The sequence below is a fragment of the Jaculus jaculus genome, chromosome 1 (genome assembly GCF_020740685.1).
Source record: "Jaculus jaculus isolate mJacJac1 chromosome 1, mJacJac1.mat.Y.cur, whole genome shotgun sequence".
Classification (NCBI taxonomy): domain Eukaryota; kingdom Metazoa; phylum Chordata; class Mammalia; order Rodentia; family Dipodidae; genus Jaculus; species Jaculus jaculus.
Window position 1 is genome coordinate 202,344,439 of NC_059102.1, and position 22,444 is coordinate 202,366,882.

The 22,444-nt window shown below is 44.7% G+C and overlaps 1 protein-coding gene across 6 annotated transcripts in view; it reads right to left on the reverse strand.

Annotated features, from left to right (window-relative positions):
- Positions 1-16,649, reverse strand: part of Dctd (dCMP deaminase) — a 28,251-nt gene extending 11,602 nt beyond the window's left edge. For 2 of the 6 annotated variants that reach the window (XM_045141692.1, XM_045141688.1), the window contains exons 1-3: positions 15,640-16,139; positions 15,031-15,148; positions 14,705-14,840 (exon numbers count right to left, since the gene is read on the reverse strand). In XM_045141692.1, the coding sequence (XP_044997627.1) occupies positions 14,705-14,840; positions 15,031-15,141 (247 nt within the window). In that variant the 5' untranslated portion in view covers positions 15,142-15,148; positions 15,640-16,139. Of the gene's footprint in view, positions 1-14,704; positions 14,841-15,030; positions 15,149-15,639; positions 16,149-16,227; positions 16,327-16,542 lie in introns of those variants that run through there. The other 4 variants (XM_045141689.1, XM_045141690.1, XM_045141691.1 and 1 more) reach the window with 4 other exon arrangements.
- Positions 16,650-22,444: the final 5,795 nt, after the last annotated feature.

Consider the following 22,444-nt stretch of genomic DNA (forward strand, 5'->3'; position numbering starts at 1 on the left):
AATTCACTTGCAGTGGCTGGAGGCCCTGGTGCGCCCATTCTCTCCTTCCCTCTTTCTCTGCCTCTTTCTCTGTCTGTCTGTCTCTCTCAAATAAATAAATAAAAATGAACAACAAAAAAAAAGAATTCATCCTGAGACTACATAGTGAATCCCAGGACATCCTGGGGCTAGAGACCCTACCTTGAACCCCCCCCCCCCCACAAATTAATCTATTCAGAGACTCTGTGAGACCAGATCTATTTCTCAAACTCTGAAATCAACATTTCTAAGCCCATTTTCCACCTTTTCCGAAGCTTCTTTGTCCTTTTCCTCATGACCATAAAGATTTTACAAATATTTGACCATAAACTACAGAATGACAGAATGAGTTTACCCTGGCTCTAGTGTTCCTAGAACTGGAGCAAGAACCATCATACATCTGTGTACTAATGCCCCAATGGACTTCTTGCTTGCTTTATTTATCATTTTTATGTTCACATAAGAATAGAACAGAGTTTAAAAGATACATAGTGCCTAAGATATATTCACAAGATTCTCAAAAGATGATGAATAGTCCACATACTTACCTAGAACTACATATCACTGGCAAAGCAAAAAGCAAAAGAGAAATCTCCCAATAGTACACAGATACTTGGTAAGCACAAATAATGACACAAAACTCTTTTAATTATTCCCAACATTGTTTAAAAAGACAAGAATCAAAGGCTGAACATACTAGATTAATGCTTACAAATTTTGGCTGCCAGACGAAAACTTCTGTTTCAGGTAATTATAAGACAATTCATATGCTTTGGTCTTTTCTTTCTTTCTTTCTTTCTTTTTTCTATTACTAACTGTCAGAATTCAGAACTGCATTAACCTTGGACCACTGAGAAAAGATTATATAATTAGAAAACTGTATTTTTCAAATTCGCTCTTACTGGGGCTTGATTAATCCTCACTGTCTCATGTAGGCGGTTCTCTAGAAGTTTGACAAATTAACAGGATATACTCCATCCTTTGTTAGACTTAAGAGATTCAACATTTTATAGATTTGACTTCCATCTCATGTGATGTAAGACTAATACAATATCTATTTTAGACAGCAGTACTATACAGTTACTCAAATAGGTGTAAAAAGAAAGAGCCCTTGAATAATGCTAAACAAATTCTCAGTGTAACACAAACAACTTTGCAGCCACAGTGATCTCCATCTGCTCCTGGGACATGATGGGAAATCTTGGGTCTGACACAATCTGCACTCAGAAAAACTTTTGAATTCAGATAAACTAACTCTGGGGTGCTCAAAATTTTTCATTTTTAGAGGTCCAGGATTTTAGTTGACTTAAACAACTTCTTTGTGCCTGAGGCGTATTCTGCCATGACTGGGCTAAGAAAAGGGGCAAGTTGGGCTAGAGAGTCAGCTTAGTGATTAAGGTGCTTGCCTGCAAAGCCAAAGGACCCAGGTTCGATTCTCCAGGACCCATGTAAGCCAGATGCACATGGTGGCACATGCATCTGGAGTTCATTTTCAGTGGCTGAAGGCCCTAGCATGCCCATTCTCTATCTTTCTCTATCTGCCTCTCTCTCTCTCAAATAAGTAATAATAATAATAAACCATTTAAAAAAAGAAAGAAAGAAAAAAAAAATGGGCAAGTTGATGGGTGGCAGCTCTTGCTAGAGCTGCAGGTAGAAGGCCTCCTAACAGGTGCAATCATGGACACTCCAAGTAACCCTGCCCTGCCTCCTGCCACCATTCCAGGTTGAATGGTTCAACAGTGGACACTGACAAGGGTCAAGACTCAAGAGCCAGAAGTATCTGCACACAACTTCCAGAAGAAGGTTCTTACCTTTGAAGGTTCTCACCTTTTCTAAACTCACCCTGCAATGAGTAACTGGTATAAACTGGGATACTCCAGTTTAAGCCTGACCTGCACATTTTATTCTACCAGATATCCTACCTCTATTCTTCAAAGCTTTTTGCCATTATTTCTCCAAATTAGAATCCATGTAATCTTATTTCCTGGGTCCTGTCAGTGACAGAGTTACTTAGTCTGGGCATATCCCTAGGATCACAGGCATTCCTGCCCTTGTCCTCACTAACCAAGATGCCAGAGGCAAACTTACACAAAGAGGTGGGGATGCAGTCACTCCTTTAAGAGATCTATTAGAGAACTGCTTCAGGATTCTAGATCTAAAATGGAATTTCAGTTCTTATTTCTTAATTATTGAAAGATACCACGACAGGACCTCATATATCACTGTCAGTCTACCAAGTACCGATCCTTCAAGTCAATAATTTAACAACAGACTAGCCTCTGTTAAGGCTCCCAATCTGTCAGTACTCAACAAGCTCCCCTCCCACAGGTTATAAAGTGTTCACTACCCCAAAATCCAAAGAAAACATTTCTAGACTTGGTCCCCAAACAATGTCATTCCTGTACCCTATCATCCTCTACACACAGGTTCTGTATCTGTAAAGTAGAAAGCTGATGATGGATCGATGTTCTCAAATGAACTGCAGCACAGGTGGGCTTGGGGAAAGGAGAACCACCCCAGGACCAAGAGTCACATTACTTCTAAGTCAACCAAGTTGCTGCAGTCAGGGCTTTTCCAAACAGAGATGACAGGTGATAGGTTTGCTGGCCAGCCAGTGGATTCTTTGTTTTCAGAATGTTTCCCCTCCTTCCAGCCCTATGCTCAGTCAATGACTTTCTCCTCAAAAGACCATGGAATGCAGCTTCACAATCTTCTAGCACACATGAGTGCTCACACACTTCTGCTTGAGGCACACATGACCGGATAGTGTTGGTTGTGTGTAAAACAAAACCAGGAGATAATGTAGAGAATCTCAGTCTCCTGCCTGGAAAATGCCTAAACTCTTATATTACTACCCTGTGCCCAGAGAGGATGTCTTTGTTAGAAAATGATAGTGAGAAGGAATCATGGCCAGGCTTGAGAGAGAAGAGATAAGCCCCTTACTCAAAAGACAGCTATGTTGATAAAAAGGCTTTAAAGACAGCCAAGTTTTCCAGGACCTGGGCAAGGCAGACACTTCCAGAAAGCTCTTGAACTGCTGGCCCCGGCCCCACCAAGCACTGCAGCAACTTTTGGTATAGTGTACCCTGGCTCTGGGAGCTACAGCTGCTCTTCCTGTCGCTTCTACTTCCTCTTTATGGCAGCCACCTAGCAACCCCTCACCCACTGCCTCCTGTGCCGGGGATGCATGTGTGAGCCTCAGCCTTCTGACTTGGCAAATGGTGAGAAAGTCCAGCCTCCAAGAACCTTACAGAAGAGAATCCACTAGGAGCATGCTGTGCAAGACCCACTGCATACAAAACGGCAGTGCTTCTGACCCCATTGAGGCTGCCCACAAGACCAGGCAGTTCTGAGTGGCATACATCAACTTGGCCACAGGAATACACATTTCCGTCCCTTGCCCTCTTCTTCACTGCCTCTTCTAGGGTTGCTGGCAACAACTCAGGGCACCCAGGGGAGCCACTTAGCCCCAATGGTAGTGCTTAGGGCTAAAGACATTTCTGACTGTGGTGTTTCCATTATTGATAATAAAGCCCCAGAACTCTAATTGCACTTCTTCCCTATGTGCTAAGGGCACACAATCAGGTCAGAAGGAGGAGGACACGAAAATAACTGCATTTCATCCATCACTAAGCCAGGCCAACTCCCTTCCTACTATTCATAGGAAATGTGTGCGCCAGGCCTAAGAGCTAGTAAAAAGGCAGCAGGAGGAGGACAGCACCAGTCACCCCCTGACAGTCGGCAATATAACTATACCGCACAAAGCTTAAATGCTTCCTACCTGCATTCCTAGCTTTCAAAAGGTAAATTGGGAGCACGCACTGAGCACTGGAATAGGAGTCGGCATCCATCCTGCAGGGCTCATTAATTCCAGCTACACAAGACCCACCTGTGGCAACTCACTGATCCTGCCTTATTGTGAGGAAGAGGGGGATTAGTGGACCTAACTCTAGCTCAGCATTCTCCAATTTTTGCAGCTCCTGATACTGCCCTCCATTCCTAGGATGCACATCCAGCAACTTCTCCTTGGACACAGTACCCACCACCTCCCTCCCTAGGTCTGAGCCAGCCCCTGCTCCAGACTCTGGCTGCTTCTTCTGGCAGCCTCCCTTCAACCAACTGAAAATGCTATAACTCATCACATCCTAGTGCCACTCCAGGAACCTCAATGTCTGCTGTCACCTGCCCCATCCCAGCCCTCAGTGTCCCTCTCCTATCACTAACCACTGTGCCGGAGAGGCCATTCTTGCCCCCATCCTCAAACACCTAGCCAGTTCCCTTTCTTGGTTTCTCTCACTGACTGTATTGGATGATTCCACCTACGAACAAGTGCTAGTGAGTGCTGAATGGGGACAGGAAATTAAAGCAAATTTTCCTGTATCACAAACAACACAGCCCTTTCTCTAAGCCTCCTATTGTTTTGCTCTCTTCCTAACCACATACCTCAAAACCATATGTATATAGTATCTCCTCACCTTCTGTTCTTCCTTCCACTGGCTCCAGTCTGCCAACCCTGCTGCTTTGTTGAAAGTGCTCTTATCAATGTCAACAAGGAGCTCCAAGTTGCTATGCCCATAGACATGCCCACTCTGGGGGAAGGACTTCCTCCTTCAGTTAATTCTTCCTGGAAGCAACCTCGACCCACCCCAAAGAGATTTCTGTGGATTACTAAGCAAATCAAGTTGACAACACCTTAACTATCACACCAGGTAAAGACAGATGCACAAAGTGGCACATGCATCTGGAGTTCATGTCTAGCAGCAAGAGGTCCTGGCACACACAAACTCCTTCTCTCTTCTCACAAATAAATTAAATATTTGCTTAAATCCAAACTCCTGAACCTACAGACTATCAACCATTCTGATTACCCTAACTTTTACACACTCAGCCTACGCTATTTCTGTCCTTGGCACATGTGTTGTTCCCCGCATGGTCCCACTCAAGTGCCTGACTGGAACCATCTCTACTAGGCATGCTCCTCCCAACCCTTGAACATCAACTTGCCCATCTATACCTGCCTAATGGAATGCAACCACTACTTCAGACTTCAGCTCCAAAGTCACTTCCTCAGAAAGGGATATTCAGCAAGTCCAGTTTCTCCATGAATGACTAACTCCTCCACAGTTAGCCTCCAAACTCAGTGATATCAGAGGCCAGTCCATGTACATTCTGTGTACCACTGCAGTGACTGGATGTAACACACAAGCTAGGTGCCAGTCAAGTATTTGTGGAATAAATGTGAGAATGAATGGACACAGGGGGGAAAACACTCAGTAACAAGCTCCTGCCTTATAAAGTTAAGCCAGGCATGGTAGTGCACGTCTTTAATTCCAGCACTTGGGAGGCAGAGGTAGGAGGACCACTGTGAGTTCGAGGCCACCCTGAGACTACATAGTGAATTCCAGGTCAGCCTGAGCTAGACTGAGACCCTACCTCGAAAAACCAAAAAATAAATAATAAATAATAACAATAATAAAATTATAATTTCTTAAATTGAAACAAAAATGACTCAAGAGAGGACACCCTCATCACCAGCCAATAACTCACACTGGTACAAGAATAGATGGCTTATTAGTGTTTGTTTTAATTCCTAAAGAGTGGTAACTCATTTGCAGAAGAAAAAACGACAATGAGAAGTTCTGCCTCCCTTTATTCACCTAAACTCAAAATTAATGGCATTTGAAAGAAAGTCTTTTAATTGCAGAATTAAAAAATTCATGCTCAGTTATCGTATTCAATATTTTAAATTTACTATGGCATCTATCATTTGAAAGAGGCACAGAGATAAAATTTACACCTCCACTAATTAGCTGGCACCAGCCCTTCAGACAGCAGGAGCAGGGGCGTGAGTGCTCCCTCACATCCTAACTCCCGTGCTCCACCAGCGCGCTGCATTCCCACAGGGACTTCCTAATACCCAGCAGGTACTTACATTTCAACAAGGACTGTGGTGTCGTTTGTGTCACAACTGGATTCTAAAGTTCTTTCCTTCTATTTGGCCTAAGACTAACCTCTTGGCTCCAAGCAGTTCTAAGTGCATCACGTGGGTTCATATATTCTCTTATACTCATATAAACAGTCTTTGTCTTTACTGATGGTTCCCAATATTTTCTCATTCAATGTCTTTTTTTTTTAAGTGAGGACACCATACTTTAATGAAGAAAAGCACTTTGACAATCTAGGTCTGATTCATTTAGGACATCTATTAAGCCATGAACTCATAGGGAATAGGCTCCAGCAGCTCCGGCTCTTTTCCATTAGTCCTCACAAAGTGCGCCTCTCTGGGCGGAGCGGGCTGCCGCTTCAGCTGCACCCAGGTTCCCTTCTCTTTGGCCTCCTTCTTCTTCTGATCATTTTCCTTCACCCGTTTCAGGAAGCTGTCTCGGCTCTTAGAGTGCTTAATATGCTCGATACGCACATTAATTCTCTTGGCAAGAATCTTGCCCCTTTATGTCTACAATATCACCCTTCTTGTAGATTCGCATATACGTGGCCAATGGAACAACTCCATGTTTTCTGAAAGGCCTAGAAAACATGTACCGGGTGCCTCTCCTCTTTCCCTTTGTGTTTGTCATCTTGGCAAATTACTGGAAGATGGCGGCTCCGGCCGAAAGTCTCATTCAATGTCTTTTAATCTCCTAATTTGGGGCTAACCTACCCTCCTTAACCATCCCCTGATTTGTACATACTGCTTCTAGTTTATATTTATTTTAGAACTACATGGTCAGGGAAATAGCTCACTAGTAGAGTACTGGCTTAGCATGCACAAAGCCCTGAGTTTGATCCCCAGCACCACAAAACAAAAGAGACTACAGCAGATTTTAATCCCTGCACAGAAAAGAAGGAAGCCTGATTCTATTAATTCATTTTTACACTAATATGTACATTCTCCCTCCATGTCCCTGCCACCACCAGCCTTTTACAGCTCTTGACCCAGAACACTTTCAGAACTCCATAAACGCAAAATAAACGCTAATCTAAGGCAATCCAAGTTACTGTCAATTCATGCTTTGTTACTTATTCTGTCTGAGTGAGAAACAGAGCAAGAGAGAGGCAGGAAGAGAGAGAGAGAATGGGTGTTCCAGGGCCTCTAGCCATTGCAAATGAACTCCAGACACATGTGCCATCTTGTGCATCTGGCTTACATGGGTACTGGGGAATCAAACCTGGGTCCTTAGCCTTCACAGGCAATCACCTTAACCACTAAGCCATCACTTCAGCCGTCAATTCTTTGTACATGTTCATAATGAAACAATCACTAATGCTTCAAGTATAATTAACTCTTTCTATAAAAACACTTTATAAAAATCAAATAAAGTAAGTATTTATTCTTTTCTGAAGTCTGCTCATAAACAATTATATGTTAAAGTGAAAAGTTCTTGGGCTGGAGAGATTGTCCAGTGGTTAGTGCACTTGCCTGCAAAGCCTAATGACCTGGATTTGATTCCCCAGTACCTGTGTAAAGCCAGATGCACGAAGTGATACATGCATCTGGAGTTCATATGCAGGAGCTTGAGACCTTGGTGTACCCATTTATTTTCTCTCTCTCTCTCTTTCTCCTTCCTCTTCTTACAAATAGATTAAAAAAAAAAATCTTATCATGACCTGGTTAATCTTAGGAGGTGGGGGAAGGCCTCATTGATCTAAAGCTGCACATAATTAACCTTGGTATGCCCCTTGATCCCCAAAACCAACTTGCTTTCACTAACAAGTGCTCACAGACTTTTCACTTATTGTGTAAGTTATTCTGCACAAAATCCCCTCGTTAGACCTGCTGTCAGGCTACAACTCCTGGATGGCTAAGCAGGCGAGGAACTATATGAAGCTAAATGCAAAAATAAATTCTGCAGAAAAAGAAACAGCAAGTCATCAAATCCATGGCTTTGCCTAACATAACCAGAGGGCATTCAATTTCAACTAGCTGAAAGAACAGATTTGATCTTAATTACTAAGAGGCTCTTACAAGTTGCGAGGAAGTCACAGCGCAAGAAGGATGAGCCTCCTAACTTCTTGATAAATTAGTTTCTCAAGACTAACCTTTGGGATGCCAAGGAAATACAGTAGATGCATGGCAGTTGAGGAAAATGTCAGTGTTCAAGGGGGTAAGGTAAACAGCTAAGTAATCACTAAAATGACATCTATGCATGCTTAACAATATGCTAAGTCTGAAATATGAAGATTAAATTTAAATACAGAATTTAAAGAAGTACCACCACACACTGGCGAAAGTGTTGCTCTCTTACGGAAGGCTGCCTGACTGGGTCCAGGCACTCGGCAGACAGTGGTGGCAGCCTACCCCAACCCCTGCTCATCCTCCCCAGGCCCAGAGGGACCCCCAATCCAGCCATGCTGAGCAGAGCATGGATGCAGCTGACTACTAGGCTCATCCTTCTTGAGCTGTGACTTCCTCACAACTTGTAAGAGCCTCTTAGTAATTAAGACCAAATCTGTCCTTTCAGCTAGTTGAAACTGAATGCCCTCTGGTTTTGTTAGGCAGAGCCATGGGTTTGCTGGTTTTATAGCATTTCCTTCCTACCATCATATTCTCTTTAGGGTATTCCTGTAAAAATAGGAACTAATTTCTGGTGGGAGCCCACATTTCCACATCTGCCCTCTGCATTCAGAAAAAAAATGTGCCACCCACTCATAGGGACATCAGGACTATAGTCCCAAACACTGAGTCATGTGAGGTGGACAGCACAACAATCCTGGCTAGTGATCAATGTGGATGGGAGGAGGTCAAGCTAAGAGGGATACTTACACATGAAGTCCGTCACCAATGGCAAACTGCAAGGCTGAAATGCAGGGCCACATGATAAGCACTGTTCAAAACTCCCCGAAGCTTAACAATGCAAAGAACTTGATTCCACTCCAACTCTGAAGTCTAGGAACTCTCTCCTCCAAACTAGTTACAAAAACCCAAGGAGGTAGTAATATATGAATTACCAAGAGAATTTTACCTCCATTTTATAAAATTGGTATTTTGATTAAATGTGCTTCACTGTAATGAGTTTCACAAGGAGAAACTAAAGTGTCAACTGAATATATCATGAGTTGAGCAACCCATCTCCTCTCAAAAAAAAAAATCTTCCAAAGACTTTTTATGTGGCAAACTCAATAAATTTGCTGCTTTGTAGTTTTGGTTTACTTGTCATTCATCTGGAAGGTTCTCATCTTAACAATGCTACCTTCTTCCTGCCACTTACAGTTACAGATATCATACTATCTTTTGGATTTTTCAGGAAAAATATGAAATTAAATTCTTCAGCAGGGGGAATTTTCATTTTCCATATTAATATTTCATTATAATCAAATAGTTTCATGAAGTTTTGATCCTAAGGCTGGAAGAACAAAAACACCCTTTCATAATGCATCTCCAGAGACACAGCCCAGAAAAAAAGATCTTTCTATTCTTTCTATTATGTTACCGTATTCTGTTTCCCTTCTCTCCACAAAGTGTCAATCAGGACTAATGACTTCAAGCTTACAGAATTAACAAAGTAGAATTAAGACAAATGTTACTGGTAAACTCAGAGTTATACAATTTTCAAGCTCCCTGACTTAGCCACCTGAATTGTTCTAATTGTGGTATTCTGAACGTAGAGTGTCCCCCATAGTCTCACGTTCTGTGATTTAGTGTCCTACTCCATTCCCAACTGGTGGAGCCTTTAAGGATCCAAAGCCTTGCTGGAAGAGGTGTGTCACCACGGGTAGGCCTGGGGATTTTATAGCCTAGGCTCACTTGCCTGTGCAAGCTCGCTTACTTTCTCTCTTCCTCCCTGCTGACAAGATGATGTGAGACTGGCTGTCTGCTCTTGCCATTCTTTTCCTACCACCATAGAGACTTTCCCTCAAAGCAGGAAATAAACCTTTTCCTTCCATAAGCTGCTTTTTGTGGAGTGATATGACCCAGCAAGGAGAAGGTTATCTGCTACAGTAACTAGGTACCATATCTAGTTCTCACTGCTTGGAAGCTTATAAGTCCAAGATCAATGTATTGGGTTCTGGTGCAAGACCTGGTCCAGGTTTGCAAACTACCATCTTTTTCAATTCCCAAGTGGTGGATACCAGTCACTCTCTAGAGTCCTTTTTATAAGGGCACTAATCCAGTTCATGAGAGCTCCACCACTACTATGGCCTAATCACCTCCAAAGGCCATCACACTGGGATTAGCCTTTCAACCTATGAATTCTGGGGGAAACAGAAAGAGGTCATTGCACTGCACTCCCTGTGAAGAAATGTTAACCTAAGTCATTTGCAAGCAGATTTCTGTTTAACACCAGGCACAGGCCACCACTCTACAAGCTCAGGATCTGTCAGAAATTTCTGCATCTAAGCTGCAATTCACACTACTGCAAAATAAGATGATCAACATTTCAGAGCAGCTGAATTTCAACACAGCAGAAAGAACCCTGGCCTGTTTCGAAATTGTCACCCCATGTGTGTGACATCACAGAAGTTACTTTAAAAGGGACAGGCTGGGCTGGAGAGATGGCTTAGCGGTTAAGCGCTTGCCTGTGAAGCCTAAGGGCCCTGGTTCGAGGCTCGGTTCCCCAGGTCCCACGTTAGCCAGATGTACAAGGGGGTGCACGCGTCTGGAGTTCGTTTGCAGAGGCTGGAAGCCCTGGCACGCTCATTCTCTCTCTCTCCCTCTATCTGTCTTTCTCTCTGTGTTTGTCACTCTCAAATAAATAAATAATTAAAAAAAAAATAAATAAAAGGGACAGGCTTAGACACAGTGGTGACAGAAACCTGAGACATTGTTGGGGTTACTGCAAAACACCTAACATGGTGCAAGGCTGAATAACAAGCTTAACACAGAACTTTTTCCAAGCACATGTAAATACTGCCTGATTGATAAAAAGCAGATAAATGTAAACTATTAAGAACATGAAGTAGTTGTCATCATGAATTTTCTTTTTTTTTTTGAAAAAATATTTTCTTTTTTATTTGTTTATTAGAGACAGAGAGAGGTAGAGAGAGAATGGGCATGCCAGGGCCTCCAGCTACTGCAAACTCCAAATGCATGTGCCACCATGTACATGTGGCTTAAGTGAGACCTGGAGAATCGAACCTGGGTTCTTAGGCTTTGCAGGCATGTGCCTTAACCACTAAGACACCATGAATTTTCTTACTGAAAAGATTTCAAGGTGTTTTGACATTTAAAGGAGGGCCTTTGTATCAATTACTTTCCTAACTGTTCTGACAAAAAGCTCCTGACAGAAGAACCTTAAGGGAGGAAGGAATCCTTCCAGGTATATAACCCATCGTGGTGCGGAAGGCATGGCGGCTGGACCAGCTTCTGTGGACCCACTAGCTCACAGTTTAGCAGTTCAGGATACAAACAAAGGGCATCTGGTACTCAGCTCATTTTCTCCTTTTGCCCTCTAGGTCAGTTTAGAACCCTAGCCCATAAGATGATGCCATCTATATTTAGGCCAGTATTATCTTCTCAGTTAATCTTCTCTAGAGATACCCTTACAAACATACTCAAGAGGTGCCTCGCTAATGTTGGAAGCTTTCTGTAAGGAAATGAAGTTGATAACAGAAATTTACCATCACAGTACTGTCTACACCTGCAACGATAGGTAATCCCTAAAGGTGGTGCTAATCTATCTTTCCGGATGCAACCACCTGGTCACCATTAACATAGGCGAGGAAAGAAGTTATGCCGACCTAATTGTTACCTTATGTTTTAAATTTATTTTGCATGTGTATGTGTGTGTAGTGGTGTGCATGTGCAGAGGCACACACCTTGTGCTCAGAGGTCAAGGAAGAATGTCAAGCATCCTCCTCTACTGCTCATCCCCAAGGTTCCTGGAGAAGGAATCTTTCACTAAACCTGGAAATGCAGTTTTGGTCAGAGTGGCTGACTAGCAAACCCCAGTGACTGTCCACTCTCTACTCCCCACAGGACTGGGGTTACAGAAGTACATGGCCATGCCTTGCTGTTTATATAGGTGCTAAAGACTCCAACTCAGAGTGAGTCAGGCTTTCATGCTTGCATGGCAAGCTCTTTTCCTACTAAATTATCTCTGTAGCCCTTAATTTTTAAAAATCTTAAAAAATTGCATTTTAATCACCCTGAAACATTTCTGCTACATCTCACGCAATCCAAACATTTACTTCTCTGTGGGTTAAAAAGCCTTGAAAAGGCAAGAAGGAATGTACAGTTGCACACAGACATCATTATTTAGACTTAAAGCCCATCTTTATATGTATTATGATAGTAGTAATACTAAATGCCTTTTAAAAACCATTTAATGCCTTCTACGATTTTTATAGTACATCAAATTACAACTTACTCTCATGAAAGAAAATTGTCTACCTTCTAACAGAGCTACATATATGAAATGAATAATCGATAAGGAAGGGCAAAGAGCTTTGAAAACCCAGAGGTATTATATGGATGACAAAAAAAAAAAAAAAAAAAGCCAGCTAGGTCTGGTGGCACATGCCTTTAATCCCAGCACTCGGAAGGCAGAGGTAGGAGTTCAAGGCCACCCTGAGACTACATAGCAATTTCAGGTCAGCCTGGGCTAGAGCAAAACCCTTGAAAAACCAAATAATAACAATAATAATAATAATGATGATGCCAATAACCACTGCTCATAAACTCAGCAGCTACAATAAAAAACAATTGGTGAAGATGGACAAATGCCTGTGTGCATTTCATTCCTTCTGGAAAGCTGATCTGAAAGGTATTCTCCTCACTGTCAACAAAAGGCAATTAAGGAATCCGGCATGGTGGTGCATGCCTTAATTCCAGCACTCAGGAGGCAGAGATAGGAGGATCGCCATGAGTTTGAGGCCACCCTGTGAATTCCAGAGGCCACACAGTGAATTCCAGATCAGCCTGAGCTAGAGTGAGACCCTACCTCAAAAAAAAAAAAAAAAAAAAAAAAGGCAATGAAGGTCTCAAACAAAATCAGTCACTCTGGAAGGAGGTTCTGGAACACTGGGCAGTGCAGGGCTGGGTGCATAAGAAGTATAGCCCCCAGCTTCCAAGTCACGGTTACAAATCTGCCTGGGGCTGCATGACTGAAGAAGGCACCGGTCCTCTGTGAGAGCTGCTCTCTGAGGACACTCTACGCTGGCCCGTCATCAGTGTCTTTAGTAACCAGGCTGAGTATGACAGACTGACATCTCCTAAGAATTCCTCCCTATTGCCGGAGCTCAGCACAAGGACTAATATTTCACTGTTCTGACTCAGTGACATATTGACTGTAGCAGTCATACATTTCAATGTAGATCTTTAACGTATCGACCCTTTTGCTTTCACTGTTTATATGGGACACTGAACTGTACTGTGAAAAATTATTTTTGCATGGACCTCGAAACAACTCATCATTTTCCTTCTTCTTTCCCATCAAAAGCTTACAGAATCAAAACCAGGATGACAAAGCGTTTCTAAAATATGTTAGCCCATCCTTCACACAGCTCACCACTACCAGCCTGGGCTTAGAAGGCACTTTTACGTTCTGATTCTGCTCTTCCTACTCCCATCAGGGGTGAAGTTAAATTGACTATCCCTAAGTGCTTTGTAGTTGTGCCTACCCTCATTCCTCAATCCCTTCTCTTCTTCCACTCAAACACAGAGGATATGCCCTTAAGCAGTTTGAGAAGAAACTTATGGAGCTGACTTAACATGACTAAGGTCCAAGAATATTAGTAAAAATACATAAATTAGACTAAATGTGGACTTGGAATTCTTCACGAGAAAAACCCAGAGGAGAAGCCTAACAGGAAAAAGTCAACAAAGAAGAAAGGTCTTACATCAATGCCCTGAACTTGGTTTCCACAAGGCAGAATCTTTCCCATTTGAATGACCTTAAGTTACTTTCCTTGCAACAGAACCGGTCTGTTCATTCTCAGACATGAATACAAGGGCCTAACATCATGAGAAATCAGCAATCAACATATTCCCTAGGGAATTAAAGGAAAAGTAAAGCTGTGACTGCCCTACCTCCCACGTAACCTCTGAGAGGATTTTCATCACGGCTGTTACGGACAACAAATTCTAAGAAGCATCTGCTTTGGTCTGAATCTGGAATGTTCCCACAGACTCATGGACCCCAGGCTTTTTCAAAAGGTATAGAACTTGTAGGGGTGCGGGTCAAACTAAGTAGTAGGTGACTAGGCCTTTAAAGGTTATCCCCACCCATGTTTCTACAGAGGTCTGTTTCTGGCTCTGAGCAAAGTAAACAGTCATTCTCTTACCCCTATTGCCAAGACTTCCCTGTCATGATGGTGGGATCATAACTAGAAAACAAAATAAGCCTTTCCTCCCTTATGTCATAGCAAAAGTAACTACACAGCAAGGTGAATAGCCAGATAGCCAAGCCAAGAATCATCATTTCTACACTCTGGCTTTCCATTTCTGCACAGCCCCACTCAGCACTACAGAGCCCAGGAAACTGGAGAAGGGATTGCACCATCCTCAAGACCTTGCTTCCAGCTTCCCAGAGATGAACTTGACCCCTGTTCTCATCAAGCTAGGGAGATGAACACATCAGAGCAAAGCCCTGAGCACCCTTGGTGACCTAACTCAGATCCCGGAAGTGGAGATACCTACAGAACTACCATATGTGTCCTCTGAAACTTTCTACAAGGAGCTGTGCCTCAGGCTACCAGGGAAGCCCACCACGCAAAATCACTAGGAAGAATGGATATGAGTGTGGCTTACCATATGGGTATTTGGTATCCAGCTTACTCTGTGCTGTCCTCCTCCAAGGCAACAGATCATCGCTGCACCCATTTGGCATTCCATTGTACCCAATCCCAACAATCTTGTTTTCTGCATTCACGATGCAGGCTCCAACCTAGAGAGAAATGTTGCCCAAAGGCTTGGTGACTATGATGGGCTGTTTCACCACTGGGGAGGCTGTGGAGGGAAGACAAGCTTGAGGGAACATTGCCTACAGGCAGTACATTCACTCTGCAGTTTTAGGTTGGTAGGTACTCCCTTTCTCAATGTGGGCATCTCTGAGAGTTATAGCAAAACTCATTTACCTGGGAATTTGGATCTTTGCTTCTCTGTGCTGACAAGAAGGCCACTGCCATGAAATACTCAGGCCATTCCAAATAGTCATCCCGTTTTTTGCAGGACACATCGTCACTCATATTGGGTCTAGAAGAAAAATACCACAAAACATGGAGAAAAGCAATTGGATCAATCTGTTTTCCCACTAAACTCTGAGTTTCTAAACCACTTCAACTGCAGTTGTCAATCACAAATCACAAAACGTGGGTCCTAGAGAGCCTCTTAAGATAAGTCTTTAAAAAAGAAGAAATTTACTAGCTCACAAGCTTGGATTTGGCACAAGTAACTTCAGATTTCCAAATGTTGTGTTTACTGCCTGCTTTTCCATAGGATTTAAGTTAGTAGTTAAGGCTCACAATTGTCCTCCCTTTTACTTCTCTCCCTTATACACTGGAGTTAGCACAGAAGGGAATGAGAAATATGTATTCCCCACGCTTTAATTTTACACAATTGATCACTCAAGCCACACTCCTAGCTAAGGTAGGCAGCACCGTGGCCTCTTACAGACTTAAGAGAACTTGGGGAACTTGCACATTGATCACACAGGGTTATTATTCATGCCCAATTCCTGTACCAACCAGGTAATGTGTCCCTCCAGTTTTTCCTTAGTTTCTTCAAAGGAAACGTCAACTCTAAAGACTGAAGCAAATGAGCACCTCTAAGGAAGTGCTAACACTACAGCCAGGTTCCCTTTCGTGGGCTTTCCTGAGGGCACGTCCCAGGTGGGCTCTACAACAGGGGTATAACAGGAAGGGGGTGTGGGACTTAAGCTGCGCAAAAGGAATGAATTAGGCAAGAAAGGTGGGCAACATGTGATCACTTCCTTTCTCAGGTCACTGGTCTCAAGGTAGGAACTTTCCAAAACTTTCACTTTATTCTGTAGATTTTAATACCAACTTATGCTGCTATGCAGTAAAGTACTACTCAGTGCGCAGATGCCAGGAAGCAGAGGTACCCGACGACTGTTACCCAAGTTCTCGTTAGCCCCCTTTTCATCTAGTTTCAGGGCTAACCGCCCTGGGGCTGTAAGTGCGAGAGAACCTACTACGCTGCAAGAAGGGAGGTGAGGCGGGAGGAGGGGAAGGCAGGCGGGGAGAGAACACGTTTCTCCCCCGTGGCGAGCCCTAAGGACCCACACGCAGCTGCAGACGCAGGGGGGACCTGACCTGAGGCTGAGGAAGCCCCCAGGCCCCGGCCCGAGCCAGGAGAGGCGCAGCCTGGGCGGCCCAGCCGCCTCGCAACTGCCTCAACTCTGAGCCAAGCCCACACTGCCCCTAGTGCGTGGATGCCAGGGGAGACCGCGATTCCAGGCTTCCAGAACCATCTCCCCGACCTCCCACCCCGCCGGAGCAGCCCAGCTGGCAGAGGGGGCGCTCCGGCCAGCCCCGCTCGCCCACGTGCGCGGTCGCCGGCCGGGGCCCTCCGGGAAGGGGCACCCCTATCCCCGGCGGCGACGCGTGGCCGGCGCCAGGCCGCCGTACCCACTCGCTGGTCCCCGCCCCTCCGCTGCTGGTCCACGGGCCCACAAGCCGCGCTCGGCCCCGCCGCTGCCGCCGCCCCGGGAAGGAAGTCCAAAGGGGGGCGGAGTCGGTGCGCGGCCGGAAGATGGCTGAGGGCAAGGCGGGCGCGCGCTCGGGGGAGGGGGTGAGGCGGGCGCGCGCTCGGGGGGGTTGAGGCGGGAGCGCGCTCGGGGGGAGGAGGGTGAGGCGGGCGCGCGCTCGGGGTGGAGGAGGGTGAGGCGGGAGCGCGCTCGGGGTGGAGGAGGGGGAGGCGGGCGCGCGCTCGGGGGGAGGAGGGGGAGGCGGGCGCGCGCTCGGGGTGGAGGAGGGGGAGGCGGGCGCGCGCTCGGGGTGGAGGAGGGGGAGGCGGGCGCGCGCTCGGGGTGGAGGAGGGTGAGGCGGGAGCGCGCTCGGGGTGGAGGAGGGTGAGGCGGGCGCGCGCTCGGGGTGGAGGAGGGGGAGGCGGGCGCGCGCTCGGGGTGGAGGAGGGTGAGGCGGGCGTGCGCTCCAGTTAAGGTGGAGGGTGAGGCGGGCGCTCTTGTCGCGGTTCTTGCGCCACGTGGCCGCTGGTCTCGGCTGCAAACCCAGCTCCAACAGCCCTTGGGTCAGGCTGGCAAGTTTTGGCACCCCAGCCACCTACCCTTGCAGGGTGGTAGGGACCCTCTTTGATGGGTGGTTTGGATTTGTCCCGGACTTTGCCGTCCCGCCCAGCACGCGGGCGCCGCGCTAGTTGGCAGGAGTTCAGGTCCCAGGAGGGAGCACACCTGGGGCGTTGATGGTGGCGGTTATGAGATTCCTCCCAGTCCGCCCCCCCCCACAGATCCCCCCCCCCCAAGATCAAAATCTACTGAACTTATTTTAAGCTGCCGCTATTACCATATAATGTGACTAAAAGACTAAAAGCCGGGAAGGTAACCGGTGCGGAAGTGAGAGGATGTGATGGGGGGCCTCGGCCCAGCCTGTGCGTGGCTTCACGGGTTCATACTAGAGGGCTGGGGGGCAGTGAAGTGTGGGGTGAGAACAGGCTGTGCCGAGAGGCCTTGTGCCTCGAAGGTACATTTGCATTCCTGTCTCGCTTGACAGGCTTTACGGGGGTCTAACTCAAATTGTGCGGAAAGCCCTCAGGTATGTCCTAAAGCCTGACACCCCTTCTCTGCCTTCCTGCCGCCGTGCACAAACTGCTCTCTCCAATCCCTTGGTGAACCTTGCAGTTTTGCCCATTAAATTGTGAACTCTATATTACAATTGTTTTAAAGGGGGAAAAAATCAGAATAGCAAGGCCGGGGCAATAGGGAAAGCTGTCATCAGTGGCATTTCTGAGGTCAAATACCCCAAGGAACTACATCTAATTTGCTTGAACTTCGTTTACTGTATTCAGATGTCTGACCCCGAAATTTGGCAAAACATTGCCTCCAATGCAGAGAATGACAAAAGAACCCCTTGCTGTCTTTCTTGTGGGGCTTGGAGATACTGCCAGCACTACATAAATATTAGCTACTGTAATAATCGTGAGTTCTGATCGGCACATCCCAGATCTGAGCTGCTAATCCAAACAAAAGCTTGTTAACTGTATTAATTTAGCCTCACAGAGGAAGAATAATGAAAATAAACAATTGGTTGTATCTAATTTCTCACTGCAGCAGACACGTCATTCTTCATCTCCATGGTCCAGCCTGCAGATTCCATAATTAAATTATGTACTGACCTTGGTGGATGCCGGGAAAGCAAAAGGGAAAAATACTTCATTGTTAACTATGGATTTTGACCTTGGTAAAATTCAAGTTTGAAAGGGCCACATAGATTAAGGTGATGATTTTGAATATCAAGTTGACTTGACTTTACTATATTGTTGCTGCTAAAATGTATTATGTCCTGAGAGGCCTCCCCCCCCCCCCCGTCCTCTCCCCTCCCCCCACCGCTCAGCTCGTGTCACCCTCATCTATAGTCTTTGGGTCTTCTTGGATTCGTTTTTCTTCTTACCAACTTGCAACTAATACATCACCCATTGCTGCTGGTCCTTCAACCACAACATCATTAAACTTCCTTCCTCTGGTCTGTAAAGACTATTATACATAATTTAGTTACTTCTCATCATTCTCCATTTCGGTCAACTCACACACTCACCTCTACAATAAATTCAGAGTCCTGCTTACTGAAAACACATTGCCTGAACGTTCCTGCATTTTACTGAAAGATTCTCTTAAAGACAGCATCATTCATAATACAGGAAACCCTCCTGATTCGCGGTTTCACAACTCCAGGTTTCAGATATTCTTCACCAACTGTGAAATAAGGCAGCCAAGTGGGAAAATGCACGCCTTCATATGTCTTGCTCATTAACACCTTGCAACTCCAAGTGCAACTGCAAGTGTTAAATCTCTTGCTAATACCTTTGTATTTTGGTTTGTAATTGAGAATCTTTCTTCACCTACCACAGATACAGAGGTTTGCTGTGCTTCCAGCCATATCTAGATTTCATTTTGCCCTAGGCAGAGAGGGAATTTCACATAGTGTGAACACCACACTCCTTCAGCATGTTGGTAAGGGCTGTTGTCACAGGCTTGGGCTTTGATTCTCTGTCTAGAACTGCAGGTTATCTTGGATCTACTACATGATGTTAGGGGTTCAGGAAAGTCCTTGAACCCCAAATCCTAAGTTTATGTCTACTTTTAACCAAAGAATTGGATAAAATAAGACTGAGAAGGATAATTATTAAATTATTATGTTTATTGAGGAAAGTACAGAACTAAGGAAAGGAAAATGAATAAACCCACGTGGTCTGAGAGCCCACATGGTGGGCCTGGAAAAACCATTTAAAAAAAGGAAAGAAAAGAAAGTACAAAGAGCTCCTACTCTCCAAATAGCCCACATGGAAGTAGTGGTTTGAGGGCTTTCCCTGGGGGAAACTCACCAGAACCTGAAGGCTCAGGAGTGGTCAGGCAGCCCAGAGAAAGGCTTGACCCCTAGAATGCATCTATAACCTTATTGTGGTGGGGTTCACCTTCTGGCTCAAGTGAGTCAGCTGATTGGTCTGGGCTAGAGGCTAGTTCAGGAAGGGTCCCAGCACTATGGCAAGTTGTAGGGTCTAAGCTTGACAAACCACAGAGAGGATTAGCTATGAACTATAGAACTCACAACCAACAAAGCCAGTTCTTGCTTCTCTCCAACAAATGTAGAATAAATGAAAATCACTGCTTTCCCAGAAACATAATAAATGTTTATAAATGGACTTTTGAAATTTCTTTGTTTCCAGTTGAGCTCATTCATTCATTCACTCATTTATCCAGAAGTAGGTGCACATGTATCACAGGCTAGCCTTGAATTCACTATGTAGCCAAAGATGGCATTGAATTTCTGATTTTCCTCTACTGCCTAAGTTCTGGGATCACAACAAGCAGTCTACCAATGAGACTATATCCTTAGCTCCACATTTGGGTTATCATCATAGTCTAACAGTTATATGTAGATGTAAAGTACTACTTTTACTGTTTTTCAAAGGAATAGACTATGTTTCCAAGGTGCAATGCAAGCTAAAAGGGATTGTTTAAATTTTAAGTAAGAGCAAAATTTTAGCATCTGCTAAATTCCAAAAATATAAGTCAATGAAAATTCTACAAGAAAATTAAGTATGTGGTTTCTCAATATATATGTTCAAGTATGAGGTCATATGTGTTCAATGAAAGGCATGCAGACAGACTAAACATGGGATGTGTGTTTGTATGTGTCTTTGGGTGGGTGGGGAGTTATAAATGTGTGTGCATGTGGAGACTAGAGGACAAGTCAGGTGTTTCTCCAAAGCACTGTCCGTCCCTTTTTGAGACAGGGTCTAATTGCACTGGAGCTTGCCAATTAGCCTAGATTGGCAGGCCAGAGAGCCCCAGAGATCTTACTGTCTCCACTTCCCCAGCAATGGAATTATAAGCATATATAACCCTAGCATTTTTTTTTTTCGAGGTAGGGTCTCACTCTAGTCCAGGCTGACCTGAAATTCACTATGGAGTCTCTGGGTGGCCTTGAACTCATGGCAGTCCTCCTACCTCTGCCTCCCGAGTGCTGGGATTAAAGGCGTGCTCGACCCTAGCATTTTTATATGGACTCTGGTGATTAACCTCAGGTCTTCATGCTTACAAGGCATATCCTTAACTAGACTTTCTGTTATAAGTTAAGGTTGCCAGTTATCTTTAACATTACACATCTTCAAAGTTATAATGAAGGTTGTGTTCATTAATTGTCTCATTGTTATGACAAAATACCTGACAAAAGAAACTTAGGAGCTGGAGAGATGGCTTAGTGGTTAAGGCATTTGCCTACAAAGCCAAAGGACCTCAGTTCAATTCCACAGGACCCACATAAGCTAGATGCACAAGAGGGCACATGCATCTGGAGTTCATTTGCAGTGGCTAGAGGCCCTGGCACATCCATTCTCTCTCTCCCTCTCTCTGCCTCTTTCTATTTCTCTCTCAAATAAATTTTTAAAAAGTTTAAAAATAATAATTAATTTAAAGAAAGAAACTTAGGAAGGAAGGTGTGGTGGTTTGATTCAGGTGTCCCCCATAAATTTACATGTCCTGAATGCAAGGTCCCCAGCTGGTAGCAATTTGGGAATTGGAGCTCGCCACCACCCCCCACCGGAGGTGATGTATTGTTGGGGACAAACTTATGGGTGTTATAGCCAGTTTCCCCCTGCCAGTGTTTGGCACACTCTCCTACTGCTCTTGTCTGCCTGATGTTGGCCAGTGCTCATGCCATCTTTTTCCCCTGCCATCATGGAGTTTCCACTTAAGTCTATAAGCCAAAATAAACCCTTTCATCCCAAAAGATGCTCTGGGTTGGGTTCTTTCCGCCAGCAATGTGAAGATACAGTAAAATTGGTACCAGAGGAGTGGGGTCTTGTTGCTCGAAACCTAACTATGGCTTTGTTCATTTGGGATTGATTTGTGGGAGGAATGTGGAAGGATTTGAAACCTTGACCTATGAGATACCTTGCAATGTTGTAAGTACAGCTTGATGGAACATTCTGGTCAGATTTGAAAGACCTGAATGCAGTAAGAACCATGGACTGTGAGGTTTGGTTTATGAGTATAAGAAAGAATTTTGTAGAGACTGGGAACTGGGCTAGAAACAGTTTGCATTCTGCCTGCTTATGTCCTGAGAACTTGTATATGGTGGCATTGTATAGAAATGGACTGATGTAAGCAGATGGATATGGCACAGAAAGAAATGAAATCATTGTACTAAAACTGCCGCTCATTCAATAGCTTCAATTGTTTGAGAGATTATAACCATTGAGAATTGAGCCAGCTGATCTGCATTGGGACAGCAGGAAGAATGCAGACTCTTTTGAAGTAAGGGGCCTGAATGCTGAAGGAGTATCCTGCTCTTCTAAGTCAGATTTATCCCCCCCCCCTTAATTAACAAATTGGTAGACCACCTGGTACTATGAAGAATAACAAATGTAGGAGAAGATCACTTAATTTTCAACACAGTTTTGTTTTTTGGAAATGGCCATGGGCAGTGTGAAGCAGGCTTATTGGATTACCTTCTTAGAGGCTCGATGGAGCTATATAGATGAACTGTAGGTTGCAGTGGAGACATGTGAAGATGCCAGGACTATGGGATGGCTGCCAAAGAGATCTGCTGGCACCTGATGGAGTTTTCCCAAACTGTGAATAGCCTAGCTGGAGGGGCAGAATTGGAATTTGGGACTTATCATTGGTTAGAATTATCAGACTTGGAGACTCATCACTCCCATTCCAAATGGGAGGAATGGAAACATTACCAGGACAAATTGGACCAAAGTAAGAGCAAAACTCATCAAGGCAAACACCAAATCCTACAGCACCATGTCTGACATCTGGGGCTTGTGAGGGTATCATCTGGACTC